General features: G+C 45.4%; 1 protein-coding gene and 1 long non-coding RNA gene across 3 annotated transcripts in view; both read right to left on the reverse strand.

Annotated features, from left to right (window-relative positions):
* The window catches only part of LOC143440781 (uncharacterized), a 20,791-nt gene extending 12,978 nt beyond the window's left edge, over positions 1–7,813 (reverse strand). The window contains exons 1-2 of the long non-coding RNA XR_013108196.1: positions 5,627–7,813; positions 2,724–2,814 (exon numbers count right to left, since the gene is read on the reverse strand). This is a non-coding gene — a long non-coding RNA (uncharacterized LOC143440781). The remainder of the gene's footprint in view (positions 1–2,723; positions 2,815–5,626) is intronic.
* Positions 7,814–10,713: 2,900 nt separating this feature from the next.
* Positions 10,714–21,128, reverse strand: Aurkc (aurora kinase C). 2 transcript variants are annotated; one of them, XM_076927558.1, is made up of 8 exons: positions 20,789–21,128; positions 19,750–19,848; positions 17,489–17,522; positions 17,072–17,263; positions 16,180–16,318; positions 14,014–14,162; positions 11,707–11,881; positions 10,714–11,492 (listed from the first exon to the last, which is right to left on the reverse strand). In XM_076927558.1, exons 3-8 carry the CDS (start codon positions 17,509–17,511, stop codon positions 11,322–11,324), a joined length of 849 nt encoding a protein of 282 aa, XP_076783673.1. In that variant the 5' UTR covers positions 17,512–17,522; positions 19,750–19,848; positions 20,789–21,128; the 3' UTR covers positions 10,714–11,321. The 2 variants fall into 2 exon arrangements, with proteins under 2 accessions (XP_076783673.1, XP_076783674.1); XM_076927559.1 differs by lacking the exon at positions 17,072–17,263.
* Positions 21,129–24,016: the final 2,888 nt, after the last annotated feature.

Raw genomic sequence — 24,016 nt, forward strand, 5'->3', positions numbered from 1 at the left:
TTTAAAACTAAGCTTAAAAACAAACAAACAAACAAGAAACTGAAACAAAACCTCAGGCCATCATGGGAAAGATAGCACAGCAAACGAGATTTCTTATCGTTTGACCAGCCAACTGTCACTCCTCCTTAAGAGGAGTGACATTTACTTACATTCCAGGTGTCACATCAGCCCCCACAGGAAGTGGCTGACGTGGAATACCCTCCACTCCTCTTGGAGTCTAGAATCGTACACAGAGTATTCTCAACAAAGTCAGTGGTGTCAAATGAGACTTCCTAACAGCCATATCGCTCTAGTCTTGAGTCCCAGGTTAAGGGTCAAACCAACCACATGCCACATGGTTTCGTTGGGAGGTTGTGTTTGGTTTTTCTCTGGATTTCAACCGTGAACTTTTCCTCTTTCCTGAACCTGCTTCATATCCTTTGGCTGTTAGTGGATCAGAGCTACTGAGAATGACAAAAGACCGAGCCCTCAGACTTTTCCTAGCAAACTATTGAACCTGGACTTTTCCTTAGTACTCAAATAAAGTTACTTATTGTGATTTCTAAAGCTTTGCACACCTGGCCATGAAAGTCCCAATAGTTCAGGGTTATCATACCATGTATGGTACCTACATGCATAGCCTTATGGATCTAAAATTATAATAGTGCCCTGCTGGGTGTGCATGGCCATTCACCTAGCACATACTCACTGGGTCTACTAAGGAACAAAAGGTAGTGGACCAGAATGAGGCAAGGGATGGATGCAGAATTCACAAAAGGAAAAAGAGAGATGGTTCATGTGTCTATTCCTAGCATTTACGAGGCTGAAGATTCTAAAGTTCAGGCTGAAGAGTGAGTCTGGTTTCTCTCACTTGCTTGAGGTATGACCAGGATGAATTCTGAAATGGGAACAGAAGCTTTCAGGCAAATGAGCAATGTTTCCTCCGTAGTAACATGACAGTGATCAGAAGAACAAAGGCCTGTCCTCTGAGAGGCAATAGAGTGTTTAATGGCATAAACGGTGAAAGCAACCTGTATCACCTCCAAGTTCTAAACCCAAGTTTCAGAAATACACAACCTTGGGCAAATTCCTTAAATGCTTTGTAAAGTTGGAGAATTAGCATTGTTTACAAAATAAAGATTATGTTATGCTTTTAAAAAGGTGATCTGTGAAAAACATTCCAAACATAGTAATACACTGGCTTACTCAGTCTCACTGTAACTCCAGTTCCAGGGGATTCAACATTCTGGCCACTTCCTGGCCACAGGGTGGAACCACACACCCTGGCACAGGATGTATGAATATAAACAGACAAGGCCAGAGGCCAAGCAACAAAGGAAGTGTGGGCAAGAGAAACACTGACTGCAGAGAAAGTCGACATTGACTTGTCACTAAAAGTAAACACCTTGAGATGGAACAAACTCACTCCTGAGAAACAAGAAGTTACAAAACTCCTGCCCTGAAAAATTCTGGGAATTATAACTCTTTCATGTATGAAAGAGGTATTGCCTGAAGAAGAAAGGCAGGAAGGACTTCAATGATGGCAGCTACAGGCATCACTTAGGAAACTGGGGAAAGCCTCAATGAGATCACAGCAAGCATAACTACTTAATGTAAAGCATCATATCAACAGACCGAAAATCACCATCACGCTGATTAACGCATCTGATGAATTCCAACACTGAGTAACAAAACTATTTCAGGGAGTGGAAGGAAATCCCCTACACTTAATAAACACACACACACACACACACACACACCATCTATCTATGCGAGTTTTTTTTTTTTTTTTCTTTTTTTGTTTGTTTTCGAGACAGGGTTTCTCTGTGTAGCCCTGGCTGTCCTGGAACTCACTCTGTAGACCAGGCTGGCTTCGAATTTAGAAATCCGCCTGCCTCTGCCTCCCAAGTGCTGGGATCAAAAGCGTGTGCCACCACAGCCCGGCTAACTCTTTTTTTTTTTTTTCCCCCACGAGACTCGGGAGGAGGCGGGCGGGAGCGGGCGGGATTCGAACACGCTCCAAGAAAGACCCGCGCCCTCTGCAGGCGGACGCCTTAAGGGCTGAACCACCGCAGGTTCGCTTGTTATTCTTATAAATCACAATTCTCTGTGTTTTCTGATGGTAACCCTTGTGAAAGGGTTGTTCAGCCCCCAAAAGGGTCCGACCCACAGGTTGGGAACCTCTGAGCTAGAGTCACTGCAGCAAAGGAAACCTCAACTGAGAAAATGCTTCCGTAAAATTGGGCTGTAGGCAGACAAGCCTACAGGGCATTCCTCTTAATTAGTGACTGCTGGATGATTAGTGACTATGGATGATGCCAACCCTGGGCTGCTGGTCCTGATTCTATAAGAAAGCAGGCTGAGCAAGCCATGAGGGGCAAGCCCTCATGTACCCCTCAATAAGCAGTACCCCTCATGGCCTCTGCATCAGCTCCTGCCTCTAGTAAGTTCTTGACCTGTTTGAGCTCCTGTCATGAAGGCCTTTGATGATGAACTGTGATGTGGAAGTGTGAGCCAAGCAAACCCTTTCTTCCCCAAGTTGCTTTGGTCATGGTGTTTCATCACAGCAATAGAAACCGTAACTAAGACACCTGCCATCTGGGAGGCTGAGGCAAATAGGCTAGACTGCCACAGGTTTGAGGCCAGGGTGGGTTACACTGCAAGTTCTAAGCCAGCCTGGGCTATAATGTTCGACCTTGTCTTTAAAAAATCAAACAAACAAACAGCACAATAAGAAACCATACCTGGTGTAGTGGAACAGTCCCTTAATTCCAGAACTCAGGAGCAGATAAGTGGATCTCTGAGTTCAAGGCCGTCCTAGTCAACATTGTGGCCCTATTTCAAAACAAACAAACAATAACATATCCCTCAAATAAAAGTAAGCAGGGCAGGTAGACAGACGCTTGCCTCCAAGCCTGCACCTGACCCCCAGGATCCGTGTGGAGGGAGAAGGGACGCCTGCAAGCTGTCCTCTGAACTCTATGCATCCCAGCATAAGGGTGCACACTCACATGCAAACATAAGCCATAATCCTAGCACTTGGGAGATGGGGGCAAGATAATAAGGAACTCAAGGTCACCCTCAACTGTGAGTTCAAGGACAGCCTGAGCTACATGAGGCCTCATTACAAAAGGAATGAGGCAAGCCTTTTCCGTACTCCCCTCTACCCCCACACACACTTTTCTTTCTTTCCCTGTTCCCCTCCCTTCCTCTACGACGGTCTCACTATGTAGCCTAGGGTGGCCTCAAGGTTATAGATAGCTATGAGCCACCAGACTTAACCAGTACTGATTTTCTACAATCCACTGTAACGAAGGCTATGCCAGAACCATGCTGTTGAGCACTTTAACCCCTCACCCCCCGAAAGGACAGCACTCTCAGTAACTTTTTGTTCTTTCCTTCCACATACACGGGGTTCTAGAGTTAGCACTCAGGTTATTAGTTTTTTTTTTTTTGTAAGGTGTATTTATTATTTATTTTATGTATGTGAATACATTGTCACTGTCTTCAGACACTAGAAGAGGGCATCGGATCCCATTACAGATGGTTGTGAGCCACCATGTGGTTGCTGGGATTTGAACTCAGGACCTCTGGAAGAGCAGTCAGTGCTCTTAACCACTGAGCCATCTCTCCAGCCCATTAGTTTTTTAAAGGATTTGTTTATTATTTATGTATATGGCTGGTTTGCCTGCATGTATGACTGAGCCCCTTTTGTGTGCCTGTTGCCCTCAGAGGCCAAAAGAGGGCATCAGATCCCCGGGAACTAGAGTCACAGATGGTTGTTGGCTTCCATGTTGATGTTTGGATTTGAACCTGGGTCCTCTGGAAAAATAGCCAATGCTTTTAACAACTAAGCCATGTCTCTGACCTCCTAGGAAAATGGTAAGCAGGCCTGCCAGCCCTAAGCCTTCAATGCCTCCATGCCGAGGAATAAGTTTCCAACACATAACCACTACGCAAACCAGAGCGCCATGCATTTTCATTGGCCCAGGTGTTTGTTTTAGATCCTAAGCAAAGTTTAACAGTGTGCTTGCAAGTCACAGCTTAAATGTGGATTCTATTCAGAATGTTTTCACAGCTTCCCCGGGTCACTTCCCCACAAGCATGGACCATGCAAACATAGAGCACAAAAGAAGAAGGCCTTTAGCACATAGACCCAAGCTACCTAAACCCTGACCTTGGATTTCTTAGCATCTAGACCTGTGAGAAGTAACTATCTGTTAAAAAGAATTAAAAAAAAAAAAAAAACAAAACAAAAAAACAAGAAAACAAACTTCAGAGAGGCCAGGCTCATAGATGGCATTTGTTGCTCAAAAGTTCCCCAGAGGGCCAGTAAGATGGCTTGGCAAGTAACTAGACTGGCCTCAGGCCTGAGAACCTGAGTTCAACCCTCAGGACCCATATGGTAGACAGAGAGAACAGACTTATATGCCATTATCACAAATGCCACCCTCATTGCCACAAAAACATGAAGAAAAAAAAAAAAAAAAAAAAAACCAGAGACCACTGACAGTAAGGCCTGAGTACATTTTTACTGCTGCAAATTTGATAAAGCAGAAAACAAATGAAATAAGGTCTCACTCTGTACTGAAACTGACCTTCCACTCACAGTCCTCCTCCCTCAGCTTCTCAAGAACTAGCACAAAAGCATCACTACGCCTGTCAAAAAAATAAATATGGGGGATGGAGGAGAGTGAGGGCTTAGTAGGTAAAAGCTCGACCTACAAGGGGCTCGGGAAATGGCTCTGTGGTTAAGAGCATGGACTGCTCTTCCAAAGGACATGAGTTTGATCCCTCGCACCATGTCAGGAGGCAATCAACTTCAGAAATTCCAGCTGCAGGGGATCCTACCCATCTGGCCTGCTCCGTCATCTATAGTCACATCCATACTGATGCACAGACACACTCACAGATGCAGGAGACGTGAGACCCTCGTGCTCACAGGCAAGCCCTAGGGAAACCAGGAATGTTAAACATGCAGGGTTAACCCTTCAGAGGAAGAGTGCCAGAACCTATTTTCTACCCAGAAGGCTAGGAGTGCAGCTGGTTAACAGCCGGGTGCCATCTGTATGGTCACACCTGACTCCCCAGACTTTGAGCATTTATCTGTATCTATAGTGCCACCCTCGCCCAGACCCTTATGAGTCTGCTTTCCCAGTTAATCTATAGAACTTATTTTTATGGAAGAGGTCAAATGTACTTTACAAAGAGTTTCAATGGAGTCATGATTTAGGCTTTATTGTGCATATAAAATTAAGTATCACCAAGGAACTTTTTCTAAACTCTGCTGACCATGGACTTTGTAGATACTCCCACAAACACAGGCATGGTTAAAATAATAAAAATATATTGGGGTGGGCAGAGGGAAGCACTAGCTAAAGAAGCTGAAAATCTTACCTCTGAGTTCTATAAAACACCCCTTTTCTCCCACAGTCATCTTCTCTACATTACCTCAGGAGCCTAAAGATACTACATTTCTTGCCCAAAGATACACAATTCAGGAAGAGATGGGTCTAGAAAGTTCTTGAAAGCAATGGGAACACAAGAGGATAAGCTCAGAGGACCTCTTAAGCATCAAGGCCTGGAGCCATAGGGTGGAATGAAAGCAGATGACCCATTCCCTGAAACAAGGAGTAACAAGACTTACCCAGAGAGATCAAGGGTTTCCAGCATCACCTCCTGGTACAGGGTTCTCTGAGCTGGAGCCAGCTGCCTCCACTCCTCTTGGGTAAAACTTACAGCCATATCCTCAAAGGTGAAAGCCACCTGAAAAGTCACTAAACTAAATTACTAAAAGTCACTAAATAAACTAAAAGTCACTAAATTACTAAAAGTCACTAAATAAACTAAAAGTCACTAAATTAGCACTGGCCTCAGGTTTTGCTCAAAAGGTACAGAGATTAAGGCTCAAATTACACAGCACATCCTGAAGGCTATGCTGTTTCCTGAGCTGCAGGGGAAGAGATATGCTGTTTGGGGCATGTCATGGCTAGTTTTAATTGACAACTTGACACAATCTAGAATCACCTAGGAAGATAGTCCCAGTGAGGGACTACCTAGAACAGGTTGGCCTGTGGGCATGTCTGTGAGAAACTATCTTGATTATGTTAAGGCTGAAAGACCCAACCTAAGAGTGGTTGACACCATTCCCTGTGTTTGAGTACCAGACTATATAAAAAGGGGAAACTGAGTCACTGAGTTGGCTCAGAGGGCAAAGGCAATTGGGACCAAGCTTTACAACTTGATCTCTACCCAGGAACCTTACAGAGCAAAAGGAACCAACTCCCCAGGAACCGACACCCAGGAACCAACTCCCCAAAGTTGTTTCTGGGTCTCCAAATGCAAACCCACAATACATACACACACTAAGTAGATAAATGCATGTAACCTTCGAATGAATAAAAGTACTGGGTGTGGCAGCTTACACCTTAAATCCCAGCACTTCAAGAAGCAGAGCTAGATGGGTCTCCGTGAGTTCCAGGCCTGCAAGGGTTACTTGGTGGGACCCTGCCTCAAACCAAACAAGTAAACAGAAAATGAGGGGATCACAAGCGTGCATGCATGCAACTGTTGCTCTCGGTTTTTTCTGACCATGAACATGCTGTAACCAGCTCTTGCGGGCTCCTGCCACGGTGACTTCCCTGCCATGATATATCTGGATATGTGAGCCAGGCAAACCCTTTCTTCCCTCAATGCTTTTGTCAGGGAATCTTATCACAGCCACAGGAAACAAAGCTAAGACGGGGCATAATATATCAGTGTGCCGGGCAGATGGCTCCTATGCCAGAGCTCTTAGAAAGTAACCAACAGCAAAGACAAACTGTGGGCTGAGAGAGAGGCTCTGTCAGGTATGGCACCGGCGTGATAAAATAATGATAATGATGATGGAACCAATACCAATAACCTTAAGAATGTCATTTCTTAGGGCTAGAGAGATGGCTCAGCAGTTAAGAGCACTGACTGCTCTTCCAGAGGTCCTGAGTTCAATTCCCAGCAACCACATGGTGTGGCTCATGACCATCTGTAATGGGATCTGATGTCTTTTTCTGGTGTGTCTGAAGACAGTGACAGTGTACTTAGATACATAAAATAAATAAATATAAAAAAAGAAACTCATTTCTTGAGTTTCACTGGTCCAACTAAGTTCCCTGCCCATGCTGAGTGCTTCCAAACCACTCAGTTCTGAAACCAAGGGGCCTACAGTTTCCATCCAAGCTTCTGAAACTACCACACAAGAGCTGTGCAGCAGCAGGTACCTCACGTCATCTCTGAGCCTCCATTCCCAGAGCAGCACAGCACTGCTCACTTCATGGACAACAGCTATGAGGAAGGTAAACAAAAAACAGAAAACAGAAAAAGGTACTTGTGGGTTTGAAAAATACCCGTGGGCTCGAGACGAGCTTTCTGAAAGATAAAGCATATCGAATTTAACTTATCTGGCTTCTGTTAACTAATACAGTCTATGGCAACTATGACTGGCACCTATGTACAGGTCAGTGACTTGAGGCTAAAAGATGCCCCGCCAGTTGTTTATTTTTTCTTAAGGCCATAAGTAGTCCAAGCTGGTCTCAAGGTTGCTAGGTAGCCAGGGATGACCTTGAACTCCTGATCTTCATGCCTCTGCCTCTCCAGTAGTGGGTTACAGAAATAAATAAAAGGAGAGCTACTTGGGCAAGTGAGATAGTTCAAAGAGTAAAAGGACTTCCCCCAAGAGAGACCACCTGAGTTTGGTCCCCAGAACCCATATAAAAGTAGGAGGACCAATTTCTGAAAAACAGTCCTTCCACTTCCACACTTGAGCCATTGCCTGCATGTGACTAGACCCACGAACACTTAACACACACAAATTGTTAAGTTTTTAATATTTTAATGCTTTCAATTTTTTGTGCATGGGTGTGTTGCCTGCATGTGTTTGTGTGTGCCCGTGTGAGGGTGTCAGATCCCTTGAAAATGGAGTTCCAGTTGTCAGCTGCCCTATGGGTGTTGGGAATTGAAATGTGGGTTCTCTGAGAGAACACCCAGTGCCCCTGACCGCTGAGCCATCTCTCCAGCCCCAAACTTTAAAAAAAAAAAAAAAAGTTTAAAGTGACATCTGAGCAGAAACGTGACAGAGAATGGTCTTGCAGAGATCCAAGGACTGTCTGAGGCAGAGTGAACCTCAAAGGTAAAAAGCTGGAGAAGCAAACGAGATGTTAGGTCAGATTGGTACACCTGAGCCACACGGGGAACAAGATCGTAAGGAGTCAGCCAGGAAGAAGATACTTAACAGATCATGTCTGTATGAACTGATGAAAGCCTTTAGCTTGGAGCTTTATTTCACTATCCAATCTCTTAAATACCTACGAGAGGCCTGCCATGAGGAAACTGTAGGAGGGCCAACTAGCAGAGCGTGGATGTCGGAAACTGAGGGCTATGTGTGTCCTTTATTAGAAGCAGAAATGCAACAAACAGAAACCAGCTATTACTTGGGAGGCAGAGGCAGGCGGATTTCTGAGTTCGAGGCCAGCCTGGTCTACAGAGTGAGTTCCAGGACAGCCAAGACTAACAGAGAAACCCTGTCTCAAAAAACAAAAAAAAAAAAAAAAAAAAAAAAAAAAAAAAAGAAAGAAAGAAAGAAAGAAAGAAAGAAACCAGCTATTACACCAAACCCTAGACGACTGTTGCCCATTGTTGCAGAGGTTATCTTTAGGCTTCTAGGTTATTACTAGAAAAGAGTCATCTGGGTTCCCGAAGATCGACTTAGAATACACGGGATTCCAAAGTGTCTGTTACAGAAAAGGAGGCAGGCCGGTGCATATTAGGGCGTAAAGTCCTACTTTCTTAGGTTTGGCCTCCACTGTTCATGTGCATAAATGACCCTCTCAGGTACTAAGTGAAGGAGGAAAAGAAATAAAAGGGAAAGGACGTAACTGCCCGTAGGTATGGTGGGAGAGAAAGTTTACCACACATATGTGGGAGAGCATAGCCAGAGGCAGGGATGCCCGGGGGAATGCAGAGTGGACGCGAGCCTGAACCATGAGAGAGGAAGAGGAGGGGCAGGGGGACAAGGTGCAGCAGCCAAGAGGCCCAGAAGAGCAGGGATAACCAAACTGGTTAGATTGTAAAGGGAAGGAAAACTGGGGAAAGAGCAAACCAGCTCCAGGGCTGGGGGAGTTTAAGGTGGGGGCGGGTACCTTCAGCCAAGAACTCTCGGTGACAGGTAGGGGAGTGGGTTGATTAGACACCCTGATGGCCCGGTCTGTTTTGTTATGGTTAGTAGGCACTTTAGCGGGTTTTTTGCCCTGGCTTTAAATCCTAACACTAAGACTGGGGATAGACTAAGTGGCCACAAAGATCTACTTTTTCTAAGCAAATACAATTATCAAGACCAACCTAGAGCCTCTCTTGATTGACAGGCTCTCCAAAACTTAAGGAAGTATCAAAAATTTCCGAAAACCTACCTGCTTGGAGCCCACCAGCGCCGAAGCCATCCTGCGATCAGCGGAGCCCCTGGCGACTTTGGCTGCTGGCTATTATGCCCAGGTCATGGAGTCATGCTCACTGTGGTGTCTAGTCTTTGCATGTGCCCCCACCTCCTCTTTCCAGGCCACACAGGGACGCAACTAAGATTCCCACAGTGGGCATAGACTGAACAGTAACACAAGGATGACATCAGGGCATGGAGACAGTATGGCTGCAAACACTAGCATTTCATTTGTCGAGCACAAGACTCTTGTGCTATACTTTCTGGGTAATATAGTTCTTTCTCTGCTTACAAACCAATTACTCCCTCCCCAAAGTGAAGAGGTTTTCTTAGTCTTTGTCTAAAATAAGGTCACAGACCTAGTGTCATGGCTTAGACATACCTATTGTTATTATTATTTAAAATTGTTTTAATTCCAGACAATCTCGCTAAGTTGGCAGGGTTGGCCTTGAACTGAACTTATCCTGCCTGGGCCCCGAATACTTCAGATTATAGGCATGGGTCACCAGGCCTGCCTTCAGTAACAAGTGCCATCAAGTAACAAGGCACACAGAAGGGGAGGGGGGGAAGGGGAAATTCTGGGACTGGGTGAGACTGACAGTCTTTCTGTGAAAAATGTAGACTGGAGTGTTGCTGAGAGCCAAGACTTATTGCCCTCCTGCCTGAAGGAAAATGCCAGTTAGATAAACAGCCTGAGTTAAGGAATGCTTTATTGCTTTCCTGCCTGAAGAGAAAATATTAGCCAGATAAGCAACTTGAGCCAAGAAATGTTTTATTGTCCTCTTGCTTGTGAGAAAAAAAAAATTTTCTTTTTTTTGTTTTGTTTTGTTTTTCGAGACAGGGTTCTCTGTGTAGCCCTGGCTGTCCTGGAACTGACTCTGTAGACCAGGCTGGCCTCAAACTCAGAAATCCACCTGCCTCTGCCTCTCAAGTGCTGGGATTAAAGGTGTGCACCACCACCGCCCGGCTTGTGACAGAATATTTAGATAAATGGTTTGGGCTAAGGAATGCTTGTGGGCGTGGAGAACTTTGCAATTACGGGATGGCCCTGGACCCTGACTGTTAGATGACCTTCCCGGCCTGAACAATAAAGTTTGAGCACTTGATCAGACACTCAGACTTGTGCTTCTCCTTTGTGTCTCTTGTCCTTTCATTTGTTCCCTCCCTCCCCCTAGGTGCTCATCGAATTCCCCGAGGGCCAGGGCAGAGAGAGAGAGAGAGAGAGAGAGAGAGAGAGAGAGAGAGAGAGAGAGAGAGAGAGAAAGAGAGAGAGAGAGAGAGAGTGTTTGTGTGTCAAACCTTTGCCAAAAATCAGGGCAGATGTAAAGATGATAAACTGAGCGCTCTACAGAGGATCCCTCAGTTCTACACATATGTCATCTTTCCTTATACACCTCCTTTTATTTATTGGTTATTTTATGTGTGTGTGAACATGGGTGTGCCTCTGTCCATGTGCAGAAGCATGGAGACCGTGTTTGTTCCCCGACACCCTGGGACAAGCTGGGCACACTGAAGGGCACCTGTGATCTTAGCACTGAGGAGCTGGACATAGGAGGATCACTGTGCGTCAGTACCAGCCAGTCGAGCCAACTTGGTAAGTTTCATGTTCAGTTCAGAAACCCATCCTCTCAGAAACATGAGATAGAGAACAATAGAGGAAGCCACCTGATGTGGGCCCCTGGCCTCTACCACGTCACTCACGTAGGACAAAAGTTTCGATCCAATCCACTCACTAACTCACTCAAGCAAGAAGACTGACGCTAAATCAGTTTTAATTATCATCACTTCATAAAAGAGAAATCAAGGAAACCACATACAGTAACAAACAGAACCTGGAGAGCTCCCTGAAGAAACACACAGGAATAGAGACAGACAGGGCTCAGGAAGCCATCTGAACACAGGGAGGCAGTATCCCCTGAGAGTGTTCCCTGACCCAGGGGTGCTTCAGGACCTGGGCCAGGCTCAGCCGCTCTGAGGGATGGTATCTAAGAAGCTTGGAGATCAAGTCCTGGGCCCCTGCAGGCATTGATGAAGGAAACTTAAAATCCACCTAATGAGCCAGGGGAAGAAGAACAGAATCAAGTTATTCTCTTTGGGTAGTCTTCTCCCTGTTCTGTAAGTCTCTTCAAGGCACCCTTTTGGCTATTAGCAGATAATCTTTTGTACACACTTCAGTCCCCAAAGGCCCACCCAGGAGCCATCCCTGCCTGGCTTCCTGGTGAATGTCCCGTGTGTGTGTGTGTGTATGTGTGTGTCCGCTGTACCTGGCAGATGCGTCTGTATGTCTCACTGGAGGTGCTGCTCTCGAAGGGTGGTGTTCCCACCAGCAGCTCATAGCAGAGCACCCCAACGCACCACAGATCAACCATCTCATTGTACGTTCTCCCCTCTATTATTTCTGGGGGCAAGTAGTCCAGAGTCCCACACATCGTCTTTCTCCTAGAGCAGGACACAGAAGAGAGCGCTGTGCATGGGCTCAGAAGAAGGGGAAATCCACTTTGTTCAGCTTCCAAGGAAATGGGAGTCATCCTGAAGAGTCCCCTCCTGGGCATGCCTTGAGCGGGGAGGACTATTAACAAACACCAACTGTTAATACAGATTAAGCATCAGAGGGAGTATAGATGGTGAGTCAGTCAGAGGGAATCCCTGAGGACCTGAGTTCTATCCCCAGAACCCACACAAAGCCTATATGTTCATAGCTCTAGAACTCCTACAGTGAGATGGGAGGCAGAGAAGAATCACAGATACCCTTTAGACCAGCTAGCCAACTACGAAGCAGCAAATAAAAGACCCTGTCTCAAATACACACATACACACACACACACACACACACACACACACGGAGAGAGGGAGAGAGAGAGAGAGAGAAAGAAAGAGAACATGTGCCTGCACTCACACATGAGAATAAACACAGATTTTAATATTCAGGAAAAGCAGATGGATATAGTAGGAGCTCACATGTCTTAATTCTGGCATTTGGGAGGGTTGCAAAAGAAAGAGTGTTATATGTTTGCGGCTAGAATGAACCCCAGGCCAAGCAGGGCTATGCTATGACATGAGAGCCAGTCAGACAAGGCAGGGCTGGAGAGATGACTCAGTAGTTAAGAGCACCGGCTGCTGTTGGCATTTAGTCTAGGCTCCCTCCACAGTTACCTAGCAACAGCCAGGTATGCCTGACTCACTATAAAAGAGGCTGCTTACCCCCTTCCTGCCCCTCCCCCTCCCTCTGTTTCTCTCTCTCTCTCTCTCTCTCTCTCTCTCTCTCTCTCTCTCTCTCTCTCTTCCCTCATCTCCCCCCCCCCATGCCCTGAATAAACTCTATTCTATATCTTCTTATGGTTTGTCCCTTCGGGGAAAGGGATGCCTCTGCATGGGCCCACAGAGGCACCTCCTTCCCCCACACCTGACAGCACATCCACCAAACATGTTCCTTCTCTCCTTATCTTTTTATAAAACACGACAGCTGCTCTTCTAACAGGCCCTGGATGGATTTCGCAGCATCCATGTGGCTGCTTATAACCATCTATAACTTCACTTGTAGAGGTTCTGATGCCCTCTTCTGGCTCCCAAGAGAACAAGGCTTGAAAAATGGTGCACAAGTCCTACATGCAGGCAAAACATATATATATATATATGTGTGTGTGTGTGTGTGTGTGTGTGTGTGTGTGTGTGCGTGTATGTGTACATATCCATATATTTTACATCCATATATATACACATACATACACACACATATATACACATATATATGATAAAATATATATCCATATACTTTACATCCATATATATACACACATACACATATATATGATAAAATATATATCCATATACTTTACATCCATACACACACACACACACATATGATAAAAATTAAAAAAAAACTAAACTAACTCAGAGAAAGTAAATACTGTAAGGGAAGATAGACTAATCCCATGTTTTAAAATTATTCAGCCAGGTGTAGCGTATCACCTGTAGCATGTCACCACAGGATTGCTGTAAGTTTAAAGCCAGCCTGGTGGTCTGCAGAATCAACGAGTGAGGAAGACTTATGTACATAATGATGATGTGTGTCTCAAGAGGAACCAAGAAAATGTAACTCATCGACATGGAGAGGTTCCTTCCTGGGATGCTTGCTAATTTTACATGGAATCTTAGAAGAACACTCGGTGTCTTTATGAAGCTCTCTCTCTCCACTGTATTCCTTTAAGGCAAGGTCTCTCACTGAACGTAACCCAGTCGTTTCTGCCAGTCTGGCTGCCCAGCTTCTAGGATCCGCCTGTCTCCATCCTAAGGCAGGGCTTCAAGGAATCCATAGCCATGGCCAGATTTTTCCAGGTTCTTTCCAGCTAAAGTCAGGTTTCCCTGCTTAGGAAGGAATTGCTCTCATCTACTGAGTTCATCACCCACCCACCCAACTTCCAGTCCTCAAGTGCATTTTAAAAGTGTCTGTTTGGAAAAGGTGCTTGTTCATCTTAAGACCCATTTTGTATCTGGGTCTTACATGTGAGATGAATTCACTTGGGAAAGGCCTCACTAGTGTGAGGGTCCTACCCCCATCCCATCCAGCCTACCTGAGAGAGGGGGTATGCACAGACCACCCGAAGTCTGCGATCTTCACCTCTCCCCCAAGGCCCAGCAGAAGATTCTCTGGCTTGATGTCCCTGTGAATCACCTTGTTCCCATGGCAGTAGATCAGGGCATCTGACAACTGGTCTATTATCTGTGTGAACAAAAGCAATCTGGTGTAAGGAAGGCGCTCACAGTTTCCCTGTGAGGTAGAACTTTTATTAGGAATTTCATGATTGCCATGGAATCTCATTTTTTCAACTATAATTCTGTTATTTCTTTGTGTGTATACACAGGCATATGCGAAGCAAGCAAGGCACACAATCTTTAGTGTGGCACCTTATTGTCCGTCCACTTTGTTTTCCTTGGTTTGAGTCACGGTTTCTCAGTGTCGCTCTGACTATCCTGGAACTCTCTCTATAGACCAGCAGGCCTTGAACTTATAGAGATCCTCCTGAGTGCTGGGAGTAAAGGCCTGAGTCACCACCACCTGGCTCTTTGTTCTTTTGAAAACACGGTCTCACTGTCTAGCCCAGGTCAACCTTAAACTCATGAGATCTGCCTACCTCTGACTCCTCCAGTGCAGGATTAAATGCATGCACCTCCATACCCTCCTGATTCCCCCAAATCTTTAAATAGCACCATGGTTATAATTTGGAATAGACACTACACTGGCCAGGTCCTCCCCATAGACTTAGCAGAACAAGTAGCCAGACACAGAAGCTGTGCTGAGCCAATCAGAACATTCCCCAGAAGGATCAGAGAGAAGGCTATAGAAGTCAGAGATTTTTGATGTCCAGCGATGCCAACTGCTGCTGCTGCTGCTGGGATAATGGCTGCTAGGGCTTTCCTTAAAGTGCCCTACAATTTCTAGGCACCTTTCCCTCCCCCCCCCCTTTTATGAGATAAGGTTTCATTATGTAACCCTATGGCCTAAAATTTGATATGTAGACCAAGCTGACCTTGAACTCCCGAGCCTTCTGCCTCAGCCTCCAGAGTGCTGGAGTTATAGGCCAGCAACATATGGCCAGTTAGCTTTCCAATATATGTTTATGGTTTCATTTTCTATCTAACAGAGTTGGACTTTTTATATACCACTTTTATTGCATTTATTTATTGGTTTTCTGTGCCTATATATGTGAATAAGTGCACACATAGGTCCAAGGACAACCTTCTGGGTTTCTTCTTTCCTTTGACGATATGGGTCCCATGATGCTGGTGTACTCATACTTACCCAGTGAGCTGTCTTTCCAGCCCCAGTTAGACTCTGATGCTTGATATGATAGATTCCAGGTATGGTACGGTGTGGTAGCCAGCACTCAGGAAGCAGAGGCAAGAGAATCTCTCTGAATTTGAGGCCAGCCTGGTCTACAAATATTGTTCCGGGTCAGACAAGAAGTGAAACCCTGTCTTAAAACAAAACAAAACAAAACAAACAAAAACAAAAAATGAACCTATACTAATATTCTGGGGCTACACTGGTGATCAACCCAAGGCCATAAACACACTAGACAAGAACTAGACCAACAAGTTGCATCTAAGAACACCTAAAAACAAAAACCAAAACAAACAAATAAACAAAAAACCCTCATGGAAACAAACAACCCAAAGCTAGGTGGTGGCACATGCCTGTCATCCTAGGATTTAGGAGGCTGCAATTTGAAGGTCAACCTGGACTATACATGAGTTCCAAGTAATTCTGAACTATTTAGAAAATAGTGACTCAGGAAGAAAAATACAGCACCTCGAGCCAGGCACGGTGGCATATCTGCAATCTTAGCACTTATGAGGCTCCAGGATTTCACACATTTCAGATCATCCTGGAGAGTCTGGGCTAGCCTGAGCTATCTAGCAAGATCTCCTCCAACTCAGATCAAAAAAGATAAAGGCCAGCAAGCTGTCTCTTGCACAGAGAGCTTACTGTGTAAGCCCCGTGACCTGAGTTTCATCCCTGTAAGCCACATAAAGATGAAAGGAGAAAACAGACTCCTCCCCAAGTTGTCTCATGACTTCTATATGTGCACACTATGGCCTGTATGCTCCCCTGACCCGCACCACACACTACTACACAAAAGAATAAATTAGGAAGAGTTGGGAAGGGGATATTGGCAACTGCAACCAGTAACTGTTATCATTGCATGCTAAATCCCTGGTCCCAGAACTGCCCTCACCGTGGCTGTTTGCTGCTGGTCCAACTTCTGTTTTCTCTGAAGCTCCTTATAGAGCTCACCCCTTGGAGCATACTCCAGAATTAAGTAAACCCGACTGTCATCGTGGAAGTAGTTGTACAGGCGAAGGATATTCGGGTGTCTGAAGGAGGAAGGAGGGAAGGGTCAAGGCAGGCAAGATAGCACAGCAAGCAGATGAATTTATTGCCAAGCGTGCCAACCCGAATTCCACTCCCAGAATCTGTATGTGGAAGGGAAGAACTAATTCCTGAAAGTTGTCCTCCACTGTGACTCACCTGTAGCCCATGTGCCACCACACCCCATAACTTAAAAAACAAGAATGCTGCGTAGTGCAAGACTCCAATCTCAGCCTTCCAAGGGCAAATGCAGACAAATCTGAGAGTTCAGGAGCAGCACGCCAGATCTACAGAGCAAATTCCTGGACAGCCAGGGCTATACAGAGAAACCCTGTCTCCAAATAACCAAAGAGGCAGAGTTTCACTGTGTAGCCCTGGTTGGCCTGAACTCACTAGGTACCATCAGACTGGCCTTAAACCCAGTGACCTACATGCCTCTGTTTCCCAGGTGCTCAGGACAAAGGAATGACATTTAAAAAAAAAACAAAACAAAACAAAGATGAGCTGAGGAGCAACACTGGAGGGTGACCTCTGACCTGCACATGTGTATGCACTTGAAACTGGTGTGCCCAACATCAGGAGAGAATTGTTCCACTGTCTAACTGGAATGAGCTACAGAGAAAAGTCTTCAAGGTGAAAACAAAATGCTTATTTGGGAGCCGTGAAGAAACTGAGTTCAGAGATCAGGGCAGTAAGAGGGAAGCAGGGTCTGGAAAACACCAGCTCTGAGTTCCACACAGACCACAGAGCACGCTTACTGTAGGTGCATCTGGATCTCCACTTCCCTTCGAAGTTGGTGCTCCAATCCCTCCTTCTCTATCTGAGACTTGAAGAGGACCTTCAGGGCCACGATGAAATGATTTTCCTTGAGCCGAGCCAGGTACACACGCCCAAAGTTCCCCCTGCCCAGAGGACGCCCGATTTCAAAGTCATTGATGGTGAAATGCTTCCTAAACAGAACGGAAGAGATGACCTACCTCATCTCAGAGACTAGGAAGAGTCAGGGGTCCCCAACTGTTCCCCTTCCTCATTCACTGAGCTCAGAACCCCAGCAGTGATATTCCATACGGAAAATAGCATTCTGAATCCATTAGCCAACATTCCTATTGCCGCCCAGTTTGCTCTTCACCTGAGTCCCATTTTCTTTCTTCAAGAAACCCTGGCAACACACTCACCTGGTTGAGGTGCTGGGCTCCATCTGGACAGTGGCTAAGGAAAGAGAGAGAGAAAATGGTCATGGTGGTACTAAATAGCAACCCCAGTCTGTGGGAGGTAGACACAGGAGGCAGGAGTTCAAAGTCATCCTCCACTCCATAGCAACTTTGAGGCCCACTGAGTCCACAAGAGACCGGCTCTATCGGGGGGGGGGGGGGGGGGGGGGGGAGAAAGGGAGTCAAGGAAGTTGTAGGGGAGGACATGGAAAGGAAAAAAGCAGGAGAAAAAGAAGGACTGCGGGAGAGGGAGAAATAGAGAGAGCCCAAGAAAAGGAGAGAGAGAGGGGAGAGGGAGTGTGGGAGAGAGGGAGAGAGAGCCCAAGAAAAGGAGGGGGAGGGGTGAAGAGAAAGGGGAGAGGGAGTATGGAAGAGAGGGAGAAAAGGAAGGAGGGAAGGAGGGAGGGAGGTAGGGAGGGAGAGAGAGAGAGAGAGAGAGAGAGAGAGAGAGAGAGAGAGAGAGAGAGAGAGAAGGGAGGGAAGGAGGAGGATGGGGCAGAGAGAGAAGGCTGCCCTTCACTGCCCATGCACCGCCACCACCACCACACCCCCTCCCGACTTCGGACCACAGTGGCCTCTAACTGTCCCCATCCTGCTGACTCTTCCTCCTGCTTGCAGGGTTATCACATATGGGCCACCACCTTGGGGTAGGTCCCGGTTCCCATAACTTACTTGTATGAAGCCCAGCCCGACCGGCGGTGACCCTCTTCCCTAAACTCTAAAGAGGTGCGGGAGGGCAAGCTGAAGTCCTGCTAGCTGCTTAGATCCTGGAAAAGGGTAGGCGGGGAAACGCTCGCTCGGACTGCGGCTTCCCCAACAGCCCAGAATGTCCCACCCACCCCAGGACACCTGTAGCCCATGCACTAAAGAGCACAGCTGCACTCAAGCTGTTTCCAGATCGCGCTTGGCAGAGACTAGTAGATCCCAGCAGGTAACCATTGGTTATCTTTCTGAAGTCATAGCCTTGCCCAATAGGCTTGCGGAAGAAGCTACAGCTTCTCTCAGGCTGCTTGCCCCATAGGATGGTGGGGGTAGAACCAGAAGGAGGACACTGAAAGCCTAAGATCTCAAGCAAGGTAAATATCATTCGCTGAGGTCGGCAGGAGGGGTGCTCGGTGTCTCAAAAACAAACAAACAAACAAACAAACAAAGAAAAAGCAAAAACAAAAACCTCAGCAACAACAAAAAAAAGATTTTTATTTCTATTTCTTAAAAACATTAGTGGGCTAGAGAGATGGCTCAGTGGTCAAGGGCACTGGCTGATCTTCCAAAGGTCCTGAGTTCAATTCCCAGCAACCACATGGTGGCTCACAACCATCTGCAATGGGTCCAATGCCTTCTTCTAGTGTGTCTGAAGACAACTACAGTGTACTCACATACATGAAATAAATAAATATTAAAAAAAAATAGTGAATTTGTGTAGCCTTTCCACTCTTTTTTGTTGCCAAATCTACTTAATCACCTCTTAAAAAAATACCTTTCTGACGCGGCTAGACAAAGTTTATAGCTGGCTTCACAAGAAATGTGTTTGAGTTCCTTGTGCTGGCTTACACTTAAACCCAGCATTCGGGGATTTGAATTACAGAATTTGGAATTTGAAGGCAGCCTGGGCCACAGAGTAAAAACTTGTCTGAATACAAGAACAACAAGAAAGTTACTAGAAACTACTTGAGACAAGGTCCTGACCAGCTTCGCAAGTGGCCCAGACCTCTCTTAGGCATGCCTTCGAGACTCCCAGGGAAATTCCACAATGAGACATTCACCTTTACCTTTTTCCCTGCTGGATTCTGACAGCCCTTGTCTCTGATGCTATGATACTTCAAAAAAAAAAAAAAAAAAACAAAACCAGATAACTCCCTCTTGTGGCCTGCAGGTGTAATAGCAGGCAGAACAGTGTCGACATAATAAATAAATCTTTAAAAAACAAACAAAACAAGGACCACAGATGGCCAAGAATAAATAACACCGGCTGTGGCTCTCAGAATCGGGTCCCTTCACTGGCTATAGGTGATTGGAGGCTGAAAATATCTGGAGAATGCTACATTAACTTCATATGGGCCTCCTTAAAAGGCCTTATAGTCTTCCAAGTATTTTTTTTCTGCCTGGAATGCCTTAGCCTTCCCTGAGGCCTGGTCAGTCTGGTTAGATCCTTGCAAGCAGAGTAGGAGTTATTAGTGTGATGGGCTTCCTGGGAGGAAGCATCTTTTACCCTCCCAACAACTTACCGTGACAATCCAAAAACACAGCTCTTAGCTCAAAGCAGGACCATGACCCTGGAACTCAGATTTACGTCAGCCCAAACGCCATGTTCCAAAAGTTTTAAGCTACAGAACAAAGAAGGACAAACATCAAGATACTTTTCAAATACACTCATGTAATGAGCATAGTTTTTAAAAAATGCCTTTTAGGTATGTAAAAATAGTTGAGTCAGGAACCCCACTACAGCCAAAACTGCACCTCATAACCAGAACCCAGTGACATCACTCACTCAAGATGGCCAGACACAGTCCTAGAACCCCATGGTGCCCACTGTGCTCTTCTGCTCTGAACATCTGGAGATATACCACCTTGATCTGCCATGTGGCTGAACAGTCTCCCCCAGTATCCTGATCCTTGAATCAGCAGAGACTTTTGTTGTGCAAGTGAGCAGCCTTGGGGAGACAGGCTTAGGACCATTGTTAGGAATCTAGAGTGTGAAACTTGTGTGATAACCTTTATTATAATGAAATATAACTTTTGTTATACTAAGTGTGTCTACCTCGCTAGCGACAGCTCACGAATGCATCGGGCAGACAGCTTAGAGGCCAGTGGAGAAACCTCTGCTACAGGCCTCAGATGCTATCTGAAGATATTCTTTTAGCTTTCAGGTTGGTGGAAGCTAGTGGGCGGCTACGTTGACACGTCCAAAATGTTTCGTCCATGTTTCACAATGGCGTTAGGTTAGACACTGTGATGGACAAGTTAGTTGTAAGGGGTCTAAAAATAGCCCAAGATAATTAGTAACCAGCTTCTTGACCTGCAACGTCCCAATCCCTCCACAGTCATTAGCGTTCTAATCAATCTGCTGTCAGGTGCAGCATCTTTCCAGAAACTACAGTTCAAACTGCGCATCTTTGGGAAGCATCTAGGACCACTGACAAATTTGGTGGCCCCACTGTGCTCCCCAAGATGACAACGGTAGAGCTCAATCCAGGGGGCTGTCTCGGCTCCCTGGACCCTTGGACAAACAGGGATTTACAAGCTCAAAGCTCACAGTCCACTCACCTGGACGTGGTCCTTCCCGGCCGCCATAGTCGGACTTTTCGGGGGCGGAGTGGGGTGGATGGAGCGCCTTGCAGACCTCAGCTCAACCTCCCCACCCCTGTCCAGACTTGGCTTGGTGACACGGAAACTGGCTGCCTGGAGACCGCGGTATCTCCCAGGGAGATGGCAAAGATGCCTTTGGCTGCTGGAAGCTGAAGGATGAGGGCTTAGAGGTCGCGGCCCCGCCGGAGGAACACGCCACACAGGTTCGTATGGACTTCCGGAGAGAATTTTATCTTCCGGTCCTTTTCAAATCCCCGCTACAAACCTGCAAAATGACCCTTAGCTCCCAAGTCCCTTGGGAACCAAAGTGCTGAGGCAATGGTGTGCCCGGCAGTGACCCGGAAGTGAACACCGCGCAGCATCGTCTGCGTAATGTGGCTTTCATAGGTTTTCTCACTGTGTCGGATGAGTCTCGCCCAGTGTTTACGACGCTAAAAGTCCCAGTTTCTCTCAAATGCGGGGACATCTAGAAGATGGAGTTTGTGGGGAAGGGCCCACGAATAGGAGTAACACTGCCATTCTTCATCCAGTGAAATAAAGATTGGGAGGCAGAGGGGTTTGCTCATTCATCTTAGGGTTAGTGCAACAGTGTGGATCCTAGCACTCAGCTGACCTCACGATGTGTCCCTTTCAGATACTTCCTACGAAGATCATCTTCTAAGCTGACAACAGAAAATGTTGCTTAATATTCTTCATGAGGAGGATGCTGGAAGCCTCATCTCAACATATTTGTTCCATCACCCTTACTGACCTAGGTCTTGTGTGGCACGGACTCCTGACCTGTGAAGCCTGCAAGGATAAGGGGTGTAGAGGCCTCAGGGTCAGTCTGATACGTTTCTAACATAGAAAAGTAACTGTGTCATGTAGGCAATTTAGCCTGTGTCTGAACACTAGGAATGGAGCTAAGCCTGGGTGTATATGTTTGGTAATTGTTAACCCTATGAGGTTGCTTGTAATCCCAGCATTCAGGAGAGTGATGCCAGAGAAATACCATAAACCCCATGCCAGCATAGGCTACATGCTTGAACATATATATGAACTCAAAGCCTTGCCTCCACAGTGACACACTCCCTCTAACAAGGTCACACCCACACTAGTAAGGCAACACCTCCCAATAGTGCCATTTCCCTATGGCCAAGCATTCAAACACATACATCTATGGGGGCCCCACCCTATTTAAACCACCATAGAAACAACTACAGAGCCCTAGTTTGGGAAACCATCTGCATTGTATGGCATGTTCCAAAGAAATTCTAATCTTTGCAGTTCTTTTTCAGCTCCAAGCAAATCTTCCTAACCAGGGTTATCTTGAATGACTCCCAGGTGAGATTTTTATTTTATTTTTTATTTTTTTGTACAGGACCTTGAATTTAGTGTCTGGCAAATAGCTTTTTACTGCCAAGTTATATTCCCAGCCCCACTGATAAGTTTTATTAAAACTTGAAATTGGTTGGGGCTGGAGAGATGGCTCAGAGATTAAGAGCACTTGTTTCTCTTACAGAGGACTTGGATTCAATTCTCAGCACCCACATGGTGGCTCACAACCATCCATTGTCAGGAGCCATAATGGGACAAGCTAATAATTAGCAGGTGATCATCCTGAAATGCCTTGCCTTGGATTATTATATAATTATTATACAATTATTATATAATATGCGACAAGTGAGCCCTTATTCAGCAAGGCTGTAAGGGGCTTATTTTAGGAAATATTCCTGCTATTAATATGCTTTTCCTATTATTATTAAACATATATAACACTCACTAAGCAATAGCACACCCCTTTGGAGCAGATCTCTGCAGATCCACAAAGATGTACTGTCTTGTGGTGATGATATATAGACAAATAGATGACTTCTTAAGTCTTAATGATGATCCTATAAGAATTCCTAAAATTATATCAATGATTATTAAGCTCTTTTATAATGGGACTGCTATTAGGTCCCTTTCTGATAGTCAAAACTACAATGAGAACTCTGCCAGTTTCCCAAGTGTCAGCAGTTCATTGCTCTTAGATAGTAACTAGACTTTCTCCTACTCAGAGCACATTCCAAGAGGTTGTAAAACAATTAACCAAAGGTCATAAATAGGGAACTCACGATTTATTATAGGTTCTAGGACAGAAGATAAAAATATTGCCCAGGTTTATCTATACAAAACTTCACTAATTTTTTTAGTTATAGTTTTAAACCTTCAGTGAACCTGTGTAACTAGATAGGTTATGGATGTTTAGCCAGATAATTACTCCTAGTGGATATGCATGTAAACATTCTCTGTTGTAAACTTCTATTTCAATTTATGATTTGATTTTTGGTGTGAACTTGTGATGAACTTTGTAACATGTGATCATGTATTCTGAAAGATGCATAAGTACTGAAGACAAAGACAAAGAGAGATTTGTCCCTTCCTTTCCTTCTCCCCTGCCTAGAATTTTTTCCCTTAGAACTTTTCCCTTATTAGATTTTTTTCCTTTTCCCCACTTAGAACCTCTCCACTTTCCCCTTAGATATCTTTCATGAGAAACTTTTTACACTTAGTAATAAACTCTATAATAACTTCTCTAAGTGTTTTTTCTTCCTGCCACCTCAGACTGGCAGGCATAAGTTAGAGTCCAGCAGTTCCTGCTGAGATAGTACAAAGGCTATTTACTTAATCCTTTGCTGTTTTGGGGATGAGGTGCTAAGGATCACAGAAGGCAGGTCAGCTACAGTAGCATAGTAATGTAGATCAGTAAACTTTTATTATACAGCAACCCTAGATATCTCATAAGACCAAATCTTATCCACGCCTTCCCCCTCCGATGCCTCAAGAAGAACCAAGAAGAAGAGAGAAAAAGAAGACTTCCCCACCATGCCAGGGCTGGCCACTGGCAATCTATAACTCCAGTTTTAGGGAGCTCAGTATCTGACTGTAACCTCAGCATTCATACACAATAAAGATGAAATAAATCTGAGGGAAAAATAAACAAAAGAAACCCTTGGGAATCAGCTGGAATGGCGATGCACTCTCTTATTTCCAGCACTTGTTGGGTAGAGATGGGAGGGACAGATAGTGAAGACTGTCGTCAGCTATGTAGTGAGTTCAATGCTATTCTGGGCTACCTGAGACTCTGTGTAGGAAATAAACTTAATGATAGTAGCTTTTTCTTTTTTTAATTTATTTTTTATTGGACATTTTATTTACGTTTCA

Source organism: Arvicanthis niloticus, chromosome 30 (assembly GCF_011762505.2).
Source record: "Arvicanthis niloticus isolate mArvNil1 chromosome 30, mArvNil1.pat.X, whole genome shotgun sequence".
NCBI classification, from domain to species: Eukaryota; Metazoa; Chordata; class Mammalia; order Rodentia; family Muridae; genus Arvicanthis; species Arvicanthis niloticus.